This window comes from Elephantulus edwardii, unplaced genomic scaffold (genome assembly GCF_000299155.1).
Source record: "Elephantulus edwardii isolate Elephantulus edwardi_28Jun2011 unplaced genomic scaffold, EleEdw1.0 scaffold00116, whole genome shotgun sequence".
Classification (NCBI taxonomy): Eukaryota; Metazoa; Chordata; class Mammalia; order Macroscelidea; family Macroscelididae; genus Elephantulus; species Elephantulus edwardii.
Window position 1 is genome coordinate 3,355,899 of NW_006399866.1, and position 11,953 is coordinate 3,367,851.

Sequence of the window (11,953 nt, forward strand, 5' to 3'; positions counted from 1 at the left end):
AAGAGACAGTCTGCCCCTGGGCTCAAGGCAAAGGGCCTGGGAGGCTGACCTGGGCCCCATGTATGCGTGCAGTCACTGCGGAACACACTCTTCTGGCCTCAACTCCAAAATCCTATCTGCCTTTGACAAAAAAACAAAAAATAAATAGTGTGCACTTTACATGCCACCTAATTTCCTGGCCCCGAGACCAGAGGCTCAAGCTCTCCTCCTGGATCCCATACTCTGGTGCCCATGCCAAGGGCACTTTCCACCCAACCAGGGGCTGGCAGCAGCACAGCGAGGGTCTCTAGCCCTGTGGCCCCCTGACAGCAGGCCTTCCAGGGTCTTGGTTGAGGGGCTTGGCCCTTTGGTCCACCTTGTTCATTAAAATCAAAATAAGAGGAAAAAAAAGGCTCCACTTGGTGACTTGGGTCTGGAGAGGTCTCAGCTTTGTCCCTCTGTCGATCATTCCATCCATCCTGCAAGGCATTGTGCAGGCCAGACCTGGAGGCTGGGCCCAGCCACACCCACCAGTCACTGTAGTTTTGTCCCCAGCTTACGCTGTCTATTTCTGAAAAAAAGAGGAATGGAGGCCAGAGGTCAGATTCAGGGATGCATGGGTCACTCAGGTCCCTTTACCCAGCTGTCCCCTCCCTATCCACAGTCCCCATAAGCTAATTTGAGTGCCTGCCCAGGGAATAGAGACTCTCTCTGTCTCCCCACAGATCCCTGCCCTGTAGGCTGGGAATGATGCCCTGTGGTTGGGAGAGGTCAGGGTATGGATCATAGGAGCCAACAGAGGCAAAAGGGATCTGTTTGGATTCCAAGTAATTACAGGAACTAGACTCATGCAAGTGGAGTTCTTTTAATAACAATCACAACCAAATTACAATATTAAAATAAGGTAGTGAGCTCTCCTTTTGGGAGGGATGCAAGCAAACATAAGAGAACTACTGAAAGAAGTTACAGAGGGTTAAATGCTGAGATCTGCGATTTGGTGGTGTGGCTTTATCCATGACAGGCCCCAGAATTTGGAGGAGAGGAGACACTAAAATAGAACAGGCCTTTATTTTAAGGGGATGCTGGCTGAGACTCAGAAAAGAGAAAGAGGGTTTATCTAGCCCCACAGTTAAAATCTAGAATCATAATAACCTCTACATGATCTGGCCCTCCTGTGCCCAGCCCTTTGCTTCCTGGTTGGGGCTACCAAGGCTCTGTGGGTCTGTCTGTCGCTCTGGTAGACTCACTAAGCTTCATCCTGATTGGGAGCACCATACATACTGTGCCTTCTCCAGAAAAGGTGCTCCCTGACAGCCCCCCAGCTTGACCAGTCTTCTCACTGTTTGAGTCTGATTCCTGGGATGCCTGTCCCTGCCCGGCCCCAACAACACGTTCCTGTTACAAGTTCCAAGGCATCTGATCAGCCCATCTGCCACGTCCAATGTTGCACACAAGGGCCAGGACTGTAGGGACTGTAGCTCTCTCAGCACAAAGCCAGGCCAGAGCAAGTATCACAGACTTTAGTTACAGGAAGGTGGATGGCAGTCAGCCAAACCAGACAGTGCAAGGTGGGGCTGCCATCCCAGGCTCCAGGGGGAGAGACGATCTGGGGCCAGCTTTCTGCTGCTAATGGGACTGCCCTGCCCTAACCCCCTCAAATCCACTTTTTCTAATGGATCTGGGGCTTTACCCTTAAGCTCATTAGGATAATGTGGACATGATGCACTGAACACATTTCCAGGCTGCAGGGCTGCTTCCTGCCACATCTCACCACACCCATGGCTCCTCTCACTGCTGGCTGGAGAATCCCTCAAGGTCTGGGGTTTCTCCTCCACTCCCCTCTGAAGCCACCTTCCCCTCACTCCCTCGGGCACCCCACCAAGATTTGAGATAAATGGACCAGCAGATAGTGCATCAGGAGATTCCAAAGCCCAGCTTTGCCCCAACCTTACTGTACAACCATGGCTAGCCTGCCAATCTACTGCACCTCAGTTTACCCATCTATAAAGATGTCTAGACTGAGCAACCCCAGGAATATCCACACAGAGGCAGGAGATGCCCTGAGAACATCCACTGCCATGACAGGTGACTGGGCTGGAGAAATGAAAAGGACAGGCCATGGAACCTGCTCCCCACTCCCTGGCAGCCAGATCTTAAACCAGGTGACTTGCCTTCACTTCTCAGAACCTCAGTGGTGTTGCCTGTAAAATGTGGGCCTTAACTAGATTCAACGAAACAATGAGAAAAAAGTGCACAGGCAACTGCCTGGCTCTTAAGAGACTTTCGAAAAATGAGAGAGGGGCTGCCTGGGGCCTAGCCCCGCTGAACTCACCTGGCTTCTGCCCGGGTTACTGTGTACTCAAACCAGAGCACATTGGGGATGAGGCTTGTGTCTCGGATTAGAAAGAACTCAGAGATGGGCCTGGAAAGATATACCCAAGAAGCCAGAGCCAAGTCAGGGCAAGAGATGGTTACCATGGCAGGTCCCCCAATCAGTGCCTGGGACCAATGCTGCCCCTTACCCAGGAAGTCCTTGTCTGGCCTGAGACCCAAAAGCCATTAAGTGAACCAGACATGTCACTGGTGTCATCTCAGCCAAGACCACCACCCCACACAGCTTAGCAGGACCCAGACTGCTACTAAGTCCCTGAGAACCTTGTTGAAGGTCCTCCTACTAATGGCCCCACCTGCAGGAAGGGGCATGGGCTGTGCACCCAGGAAGGCAGGAGGGGCAGCAACAGGGACAGGAGGCAGTTACCAGGCTGCTATCCTGGGGAATAGCGGGGTGAGGACCTCTTGTGTGAAGACAAACCATGCGATGGCCATGAGGCTCCCAGCGATGCCCCCATAGAGCACCTGGCTCCAGGTGTGGTACAGCAGGTAGACCCTGGGCCAAAGCCAGAAAAGAAGCCCATGTGAGCCAATCGGAGTAAGGCCCGCACAATCCCCCACGTCCAAGTGCCAGCTTCCCAGGGACTTGGTTCTCATATGTAGAGACACACACACAGGTAGGACACAGCCTCCTGTGACAAGGAGCCTCAGATCTGCGTCCAGATGAAGGTAGGGGATTAGATCCCAACAGCTGCTCCTCCAGTTTCTAAGAGTGAGAGGCGGAGGGTGGTTCTGCTGGGATTTGCTTCCCTTCCATCCTGCCCTTGAAGCCTCAGTTTGTCTGCAAGAGGCTCTTCCAGGATTCTGAGAAACCACGGAAGTATTCCCAGAACCCTGGAAGAAAAAGTAAAAGCTAGGGCTGGAAGGTGTGGCTGGAAACTTGTTCCTTTAAAGCTGGCATCTAAGGCTCCTGGCCCAGCCCTGCCTTGAGGGTCTGAGATTAGGCAGGATCCACACTGCATACTCCAACAGAGACCAAGAATCTAGAAAGACCCCAAGTGGACAGGGTGTGTGCTGGGGAGGCCTTCCATCCCTCTGTACCTGCTGTAGGAGACTAGAAAGGCCGCAGTGAGGAGACCCAGGGAGAGCACGTGCCTCCACAGCAAGTCCAGGAACCTGGCGTTGTTCGTTTGGTGCATTCTGGGAAAACAGGCCCATTGGACGGCCTCAGTCCATGGCCTGCAGTCCGGGCCTCCCAAACAGTCCCTGGCCCCATCCACGCACTCCCTGAGCACATTCTACTTTGACTCCAGCTCCTCCCACCCCTATCGGAGGCCAGGCCCCAAGGAGTGTACTATGGGCTAGAGGTGACCCCCTGGCATAGCCCGTGACAAAGCAAAAGCTCACCTTAAATACAAGAAAAGGAAGGAATAGACGGAGAAGAACCACATAAACTGGGAATGGCTGGAGGGCATCCCGTACTTGGTGCTCACTATCAAATGGGGGCCTGGGAGAGAAAGGAGAGCAGGGCATTGTGGGAAGAGTCAGGCCTCCAAGTAACGCCCTGACCTGGAAGGACCGCCCAGCTCCCCGCAGACCAGGGTCTACCTCCACAGGGCCGTGGCTCTTGGACGACGTGTTTGATCAGCCAGTTGACTCCCTCGTTCAGTCCCAGGCCCCCAAGAAATGAAATCTGCTGGGAAAGATGTGGAATCAGTTGGGCCTCGGATAAGCCTGCTGGCAACTGCAATAGCCCAAGGACCTTAGGCTCTGAAGGAACCTCCCAGCCCAGTCAGTGAGTGTGTCCAGAACCAGCTAGGAAGTTTCTTCAAACCCCTCAGAAAAGGCGGAAGCGGGGAAGGGAAAGGAAAGCACCGTGGAGATCCAGCTTCCTCTTCCTCAGGACAGAGTCATCAGAGAACGGGCAGAGGGTAACGGAGTCGCACTTACCGTATGCAGCTCTCGCTTAAATATGATGAGTGTCACAAAACCAACAATGACAAACACAGGGCTGAGGCTCAGGTAGGCAAGGAGGTGGCCTGAGAGATCACCTGGGAAAGACACGGAAAACAGAATGAGGCCAAGCAAAAGTATGCATAGAAAGCGAGCTGCCCCAATGAGTGGAACCCCATCTCCAACAAGTCCCTCATTCACTGCCGCTGAATAGCAATCAACTCATACCTCTGGGTTTACAGAGGCTAAAATCACACATGAGATTACCCATCTTTCTCCCATGTGGATACTTTCTCCCTGGTGGATTCAAGCCATCAAAGAAGAGCCACCTGTGAGTAAGCTTCACAACTCCCTAGGGAAAACACACACACACACACACACACACACACACACACACACACACACACACACCTCTCACTAGCAAGTCCTAGAGTTGTCCAAGATGGCCCTGAGCCAGTAAAGAGGTCCCAGAATGGCCAGAAGTGAAGGATCAGATAGCCAGAGGTAGCTCAGTCTACCAGCTGGTTAAAGCAACGCAGCCAGTCATAACAGGACCACATCTGACTACCAAGAACTAAAGCTCATACAAAGGGCCCTGCTGGCCCAGTAGTTAAGCACTTGGCTGCTAAAAGAAAGGTCAGTGGTTTGAGCCCAAGAGCCATTACATTAGAGAAGCCTGGCAATAGCTCCCATAAAGATTTATAGCCTAGGAAACTCTGTAGAGCAATACCACTCTGTCCTATAGGACTGGGACAAGTTGAAATGAAGGCACATAATTAAAAAGTTAATACATGGGTTATTAGGAACTATTAACATTAGTGCAATTAAAGTTGGTATACAAAACCCCCACTGCTAAATAAAAAGTTCCACATCATAAGTTCAATACGAAAGGGTTTTTAAAATTTATCAAATGAGACAGAACAGCAAGTAACAAATGCTGGCGAGGTTGTGGAGAAACTGGAACCCTGATTCACTGTTGGTGGGAGTGTAAAATGGTGCGACCCCTGTGGAAAGCAGTATGGCGCTTTCTCAAAAAGTTGCAAATAGAGATACCATTTGACCCAGCAATTCCACTACTGGGAATATACCCTGAAGAGACCATAGCTGACATCCAAGCAGATATATGCACACCCATGTTTATTGCAGCTTTGTTCACAATAGCAAGGAGTTGGAAACAACCTAAGTGCCCATCAACAAACAAATGGCTAGAGAAGCTGTGGTATATTCGCACTATGCTGCATTGAAAAACAAGGAACTCATGCAATATTATTCAAAATGGTTGACTCTGGAGAACATTATGCTGAGTGAAATATCCCAGTCACAAAAGGACAAATATTACATGATGCCACTGTTGTAGAATGGGACTGTCCTTGGGGTTGGGGAGAGACTGAGTAAGATAGGTTCAATAATGTATACTGCACTGAAACAGAGGAGGGAGAGAACCGTTTAAAAGAGAGATGTAACTGGGCATTTCTGTCATCACAGGAGACTAGAGCGAGGGCTGCATGGTGGAGGGGACCTGGGGGAGGGTTTGTAAAACAATGAAAGAATCTTTTCTTTTACTTTTCCATAATTTTTGGACTCATGTACTTATAACTTGTTAGTCAAATTTGTGTCTTCTAGGTTGCAACACCCCCATGATACATCCTCAAGGATATGAACATGTACGGCCAAGCACAATCAATAAGAGTGCATCTAAATTCCAAAATCAATCTCCATAATAGTCTATGTGTTTCCTACTGCCAAAGGGGCCCTTTAGAGTAGTGAGAGAAGATCTTCACCCTGAAACCCACAGCGTCCCTTTTCAGCAGGAAGTAGCTAAGAGAATACGCCGTCCCCTTTTCCTTATGACTCAGGTGAAGTCTCTCTCAGGGAGGAGTGATAGGGAATGGCAAAGGATACACTGACAAAGAAGATTAATCAGAACTGGCTTTGACAAGCACTGTGGCATTTGGACAAGAACAAACTGGGAGGAGGGTAGAGAGAATAGTGCAACAATGAATGAGTGGAAGCCCAAAATCTCTGTAAATGTTTATGAAAATTAATAAAATATAATTATAGAAAAAAAATTTATCAAATGAGGATAATACAATGTCCCAGAGGAGGGTCACAAGACTTGCTCAAAATTACAGCGTCAGAATGAAGCAAAAGCTAGATTAAAATCCAAGTTTTCAGTCTGGTCCAGGGTTCTCTGCCCATCACTCCCACACAAGTATGATGTGAACCCAGCTCGGCCTAATTCCTGAAGTCAAGCCTTGCATTAGGGAGGCAGCTGAACTGGCATGGGGGTGACTCAGGAATTCAGAGGATCCGTGCCAGAGCCGCCCCAGCCAATCTCTGAGCCGCTGAGCAAAGTTTGGTGTCCTCAAGCCCATGTGGAAGACTACAACAGGGACCAAGTTCAGGGTGAAGGAGGATACCTGGGAGGCAAGCATGTTACTGTGACAGCTTCTTGTTTTCTCTCCACTGGTAAGAAACTGGCCCAGTGAGGTAAATTTAAAGACTAAGGTGCCATGGTCTTTTCAATTACTTGTTATGCACCTGAAAATTGGACAATGACTAAGGATGACAGAAGAATTAATGCTTTTGAGTTATGGTGTTGAAGAGTCATGAATATCCCACAGACTGCCAAAAGAACAAGCATATATCTTGAACAAAGTGCAGCCAGGGTGCTCTTTGGAGGCAAGGATGGCCAAGGTTCGTCTCATATATTTTGAGTGTGTTGTTAGGAGGTCCCTGGAGAAGGACATCATGCTTGAAAAGGTGGAAAGTCAGCAAAAGAGAGGTAGACCCTCAATAAGATAGGTCAAGTACATCAGAGATGATGAAAACGGCACAGGATAGGGCAAAGTTCAGAGTCACTGCTCATGAGGTCAACGGCACCAAACAACAACAAACAGGCCTTGGACAGAGACAGTGTGAGGACTGCCAGGCTCCTTTTGAGAGATGAAGGCACTAAAGCTATATGCATTGCTTTCACCCGTACTCAAGGGCAGGGCTAACCTAAGTGCAAAAGCTGTTCTCATCATTTAAGACTGAGTAATTAAGTGGTCACTCTGAGGATCAGAGGTTCAGGTCCTGGGCTAGCACTTGCTAGCTGCATAGCCTCAGGTTAGGACTTCACCTTCCTGACCCTAAACTCTCATCTGTGAAACAGTAATACTGGTACCCCCGTGTTATGACTGTGCTGCGAGGTATCCAGCTCAGTGCGTGGTACCCAGAACACACCAGTCTGACCTCACACAGGCACCAGGGAAGGTGCTCATGTGGAACTGAGCCCAGATTTCCAGGCCTGGAGAGATGGGAGACTTGGCTTTACCCCTGTCTACCCAAGCAAGTGCTGACTTAGAGTTGATCTGAGAAAATGGACCACCCAGCTGGGTGATATCACCTGGCTCCAAGTAATAGGGTGACACTGCCAGGCTCTTTCCTTTTCTGGGCCTGACTCTTCCATTCATACAATGGCCTGGTCCCTTCCAGCTTTGAGAAACTAAATCTTCTAACTGACCCCCAAGGCACTAGTAAGAGGACAGAGGGTGACTGGCTCTTTCAAACTTCTGGTCATCTCCATGGCCTATCATGTAGTCAAGACCGACCTAGGGTACTCTTCAAGATGTTTTAGCAGTTCTGCCCTGACCAGTCTCTGATCCAAAGTCCCTCAATGGCTCCCACTGCTCCTAAATCCAACCTGTACCCAGTTTACCAGGTCCTACACAATCAGGGCCCTGCTTCTTCCACCCTCTGCTCCAGTTCCAGAGACCTAACGCCAGCTCCCAGGATGCAGAGTGCTCTGTCCTACTTCACGATCTTTGCACACACCATTTCCCGCACCTGGGATGCTTTCTGCCTTCTGGGTTAATACAAAAAAAGACATTAAGTATTCACCATGGTGGCCAAAAAAAGGCAGGCACAGGCCCTGCAGGTATGAAGCCCTTAGTCTGATATTCTGTAGCCAGAAACTGTTCATAATACACTTGTTAGTCCTGGACTGAGGTCTGTCTCTCTGTCCACTTCTAAACAGCAGGAACAAGGTCTCTCTTCATCCTACTCTAACCCCCAAACCCAGTATAGCGCCCGACACTTAAATGAACACCAAAGGGATGTTAAGTGACTAGATGAATGAAGCCATTACCAATGTGGTAAGAGATACTACACCACAGTAGGGGGGGGCGGGGGTGTGTAGAGCTCTAGTAGAAAAAGCACTGTGCTGCCAACCCAAAGGCATGTGGTTTGAATCCACCACTCTCTCCAATGGGGGATGATGAGCAATCTCCTTCCATGCAATTTATAACCTCTGAAAACCAGCTGGAGAGTTAGCTATGAGTCAGCTCCATCTCAAAGGCACCTACTAACAATAACAAATATTCATCAGATGCCTCCAGACTCAACCACAGTCCCCAGAAAGTCATCCCAGTGAACCATCCTGTTTTCAAAGTATCAGGTTCCTTCTTGTCTTGCTTGTAAGACTCTGAGCATTACAAGAAGTTATTGCAAGGCCAGGATGGGAGGTCACAGAGGTGCTAAGGCCTCAATCAAGACCTCCTCCTTCTCTGGGGCTCAGTTTTAGTTCTATAAAGTGGAGATTCTTCATAGCCTGGGAGGACAGGGACATATCTCACCTGTGCAAGCCTGGGTCTGCATCTCAGTGGATATTGGCTGAAAGAATCAATGGACAAAGGGCAGGAGGGCAGGCACGCAGCTAGGTAGGCAGGGATTATCATCTCTCTGGGCCACTCCACCTCCTGCATACCCTAAAACACTCAGGCGAGAGGTTTCTGTTACCTGTGGCCTCAGCACATTCCTTTCCGTGAAAGGAGCAGGAGTAGGCCCTTCCTGAGGCAAACAGGACTCAACCTGCATCCCATCATCCTACCCACAGAGAGACGGGGAGTGTTTTCTGGGCCCCGGGGAAGGTGGGTTAACATTAACTGACGTTATCTGAATGCCTACCGTGGGGTAGGCATGGAGGTTTGCACCTCTCAGGCCCTGTGATACCTGATTTTTTACACTACCTATTAATACGCATGTGGAAGTTAGATGAGGAATAAGGAAAACCGAAGAAGTAATGATGCCTCTGAATTACAGTGCTGGCAAAGAATATGGAATATAACAAGACTGATAAAAAAAAAATCATCAGATTTGTCTTAGGAAAAATGCACTTTTGAAAAAGTACAGTGCAAATGAAGGGGAGTAAGACCCTCAAAGAGATGCAACAATGAGCTTAAAGCCCAGGGTAACTAGTGGATAGCAGGGTCTGGCAGCGCTGTTGTATAAAGCGTTACCATGAGTTGCAGCCTACTCCAGGGCACCTAGTAACACCACATGGCCTAAAAGGGAGGCACTGCGATTAGTTCAGATGAAGTAACTAAGGCATAGAGCAGGCAAGTCATCTGCACAGGCCTAAGCCTGAACTCGAGCCCAAATTCTTCTGTCCCCCAGGCACCACTTTGCACCAATTCTAGTAGATAGCCTCCACCTACAGTCACGAACAGTTTGAAGCAAATGGGAAAACCCTGAGCTTCTAGAGATATTTCTCACTGGAAACCCTCAGAAGTAAAAATCCACGCGTCTTTTTGGCCTCTTAGCAAGGCCTTCTCTGCTGTGGAGCTATGCCTTGCTCAGGCGTGCCAGCCAGATGCTACTCAAACAAACAGCTGCCTAGCCTCGGCTTGCACACTCCCAGCAATGGGGAGCTCTTTGCCCTGGAAACAGACTCGAAGCACTGTTTGAAGGGGACAGGGCACTCCCTGCAAACCTAACAAAGTCCGGCCTCCCTGGTTCCGGAAAGGGCGAGGAAGCAGGGGGTAAGGTCCAGGTTAATGATTCTTTCCCCCATTACGACAGACCCCAGCCCACTACAGTCCATGAGCACCCAGAGACCTGGAAAGGCGCCCCAGACGCGCAGCCGCAGAGTGCGCGAGCGAGAGGCTCACAATTTCGCCCAGCTCATCGCTGCACCATTGCGCCTGCGCGGAGCGCGCACCGGCCGAGCCCCTCCATGGCTCACTATTTGACAGTTCCCACCCCAGTTCCCTGGCGCCCCCTTCTCAAGCTTGTGCGAGCTGGAACGCCAGTGGCTAGGGCCTGGCCCCAGGAAGGCGTCCTCGGAGTCGAGGTCCCCTTTTACCTGCAGGATACTCTACGTGAGTGAGGGTTACCGGCCGCCATGAAGCAGGGAGCGAGCACTGTCCGTCCGCTGCCATCTTACCCGGAGACCGGGCTTTGCAGAGCAGCCAATGGGGCTCCAGGGGGGCGGTGGTCCTGACCTATCACGCCAGGGAGGCGCTGCGCATCCAATCAAAGACCAATACAGGTAGCTGTGTAACCATTCAGCATCCAGACTATGAGGCTGACCCGAATTACCAATCGGAGAACGGGGGCCCCAGGAGCCAGCCAGACGACCAAACTGGTGCCCAATCCTGGGCGAGAATAGGTCGGTCAATAACCAATCAGAAAAGGGGAAGGTTCTAGCGCAGAACAGAGAGCAAAATAACCAATCAGAAGGTGAGACCCGCTCAGAGATATGCGTAGGACTGACCAATCAGTTGCTAGCTTAGGGGGCGTGTTGAAGTTTGGTGGGAGCTTTGGTTTGGCTGGGAGCTGTGGACCTAAAAGAAGGTTGCTTCACCACCTGTAGAGCGCCCGAGCTTGGCTGGACCTGGGTTCCTGTCAAAGGGCATTATCAAATCGGAAGAGTGACCTCGCCACCGTGGGATCTAAGCCGATCCACCTTTCATATGACTAAACTAAGGCTAAGCAGCCAGCGAAGATTTATTCTGCCTTTTTCTGATCGGCAGAAAGGCAAAGTTTTAGTAAGCTTTGAAAAGGGGTGATAAGCTTAAAAGTGGGTGCATTAGTGTTTCTGTATATATTTCACCACATGGGGAAGAAGAATGTATGATCGGTGAATGGGATGAGGAAGAGAACTCCCAGGGTGAGCGGATGGCCAAAGAATGAACAAGTCTGTCTTGGCAAAAATGCATCTAGAATGCTCCTTAGAAGCAAGACTTGCCTCAAATCCTTTAGAAATGTAATCAAAGGGAGCTCTGGTGGCCTAGTGGCAAGAAGCTGTACTGCAATCCCAGAGGCATGCGGTTCTAATCCATCAGATGCTCTGCTGTAGAAGAGGGGCAATCTCCTGTACCAGTCAGATCCCATTCGAAGGTGGCGCGCACACACACGTTGAAAAAAAAGAAATGTAATCAAGAGGGGCCAGTCTCTGGTAAAGGATATTATGCTTGGAAAAGTGGAGAGTCAGGTAAAGAGAGTGTAAAAGGAGCAATAGCAGAATGGGGATGGCTGTATCTGACCTCTGCTAATTCATATAAGGTCAACTATCCCTATCAACAGCATCCACACAATACAAAACCAATTCCCATGAAGTCAAACATCTACCCCCCCCCATGTTCCCACACCTCTTTCTACTAATTTTAACACCAATCTTAATGCTCTACTGGGTAAAGTCCACAGCAGTAGGTCACAGAGGACACAGAACCATACGCAAGATTTTGAGGTTTATTGTTGTTGCTAGGTGTTGTTAAGTATGAATCCCTGTGAACAACAAATCTGAACCCTACCCTATTCCTGTGCCAATGTCACAATCACTAACACACTCAAGCCCAATGCCTGCAGTCAGTGTATCGGTTCACTTGTTGAGGGACTCCCTCTCCTTCACTGTCCCCCTATCTTT

At 49.8% G+C, this 11,953-nt stretch overlaps 1 protein-coding gene across 2 annotated transcripts; it reads right to left on the reverse strand.

The window, feature by feature from the left end:
- Positions 1 to 300: 300 nt before the first annotated feature.
- DOLPP1 (dolichyldiphosphatase 1) lies at positions 301 to 10,489 on the reverse strand. Of its 2 annotated transcripts, XM_006892470.1 has the most exons (8): positions 10,391 to 10,489; positions 4,261 to 4,361; positions 3,919 to 4,003; positions 3,718 to 3,817; positions 3,412 to 3,510; positions 2,738 to 2,866; positions 2,312 to 2,401; positions 367 to 550 (listed from the first exon to the last, which is right to left on the reverse strand). In XM_006892470.1, the coding sequence occupies exons 1-8, from the start codon at positions 10,464 to 10,466 to the stop codon at positions 514 to 516; spliced, it is 717 nt and encodes a 238-aa protein (XP_006892532.1). In that variant the 5' UTR covers positions 10,467 to 10,489; the 3' UTR covers positions 367 to 513. The 2 variants fall into 2 exon arrangements, with proteins under 2 accessions (XP_006892533.1, XP_006892532.1); XM_006892471.1 differs by lacking the exon at positions 2,738 to 2,866 and having other exon boundaries at positions 301 to 550; positions 10,391 to 10,479.
- Between the last annotated feature and the right edge of the window lie 1,464 nt (positions 10,490 to 11,953).

Coding starts and splice junctions, on each gene's coding strand:
- DOLPP1 (XM_006892470.1), bottom strand. CDS start 10,466: ATGGCAGCGGACGGACAGTGCTCGCTCCCTGCTTCATGGCGGCCGGTA. Junction 2,867..3,411: donor TTTCTAGTCTCCTACAGCAG/GTACAGAGGGAT, acceptor GCTTTGGCCCAG/GGTCTACCTGCTGTACCACA. Junction 2,402..2,737: donor TTCCCCAGGATAGCAGCCTG/GTAACTGCCTCC, acceptor ATATCTTTCCAG/GCCCATCTCTGAGTTCTTTC.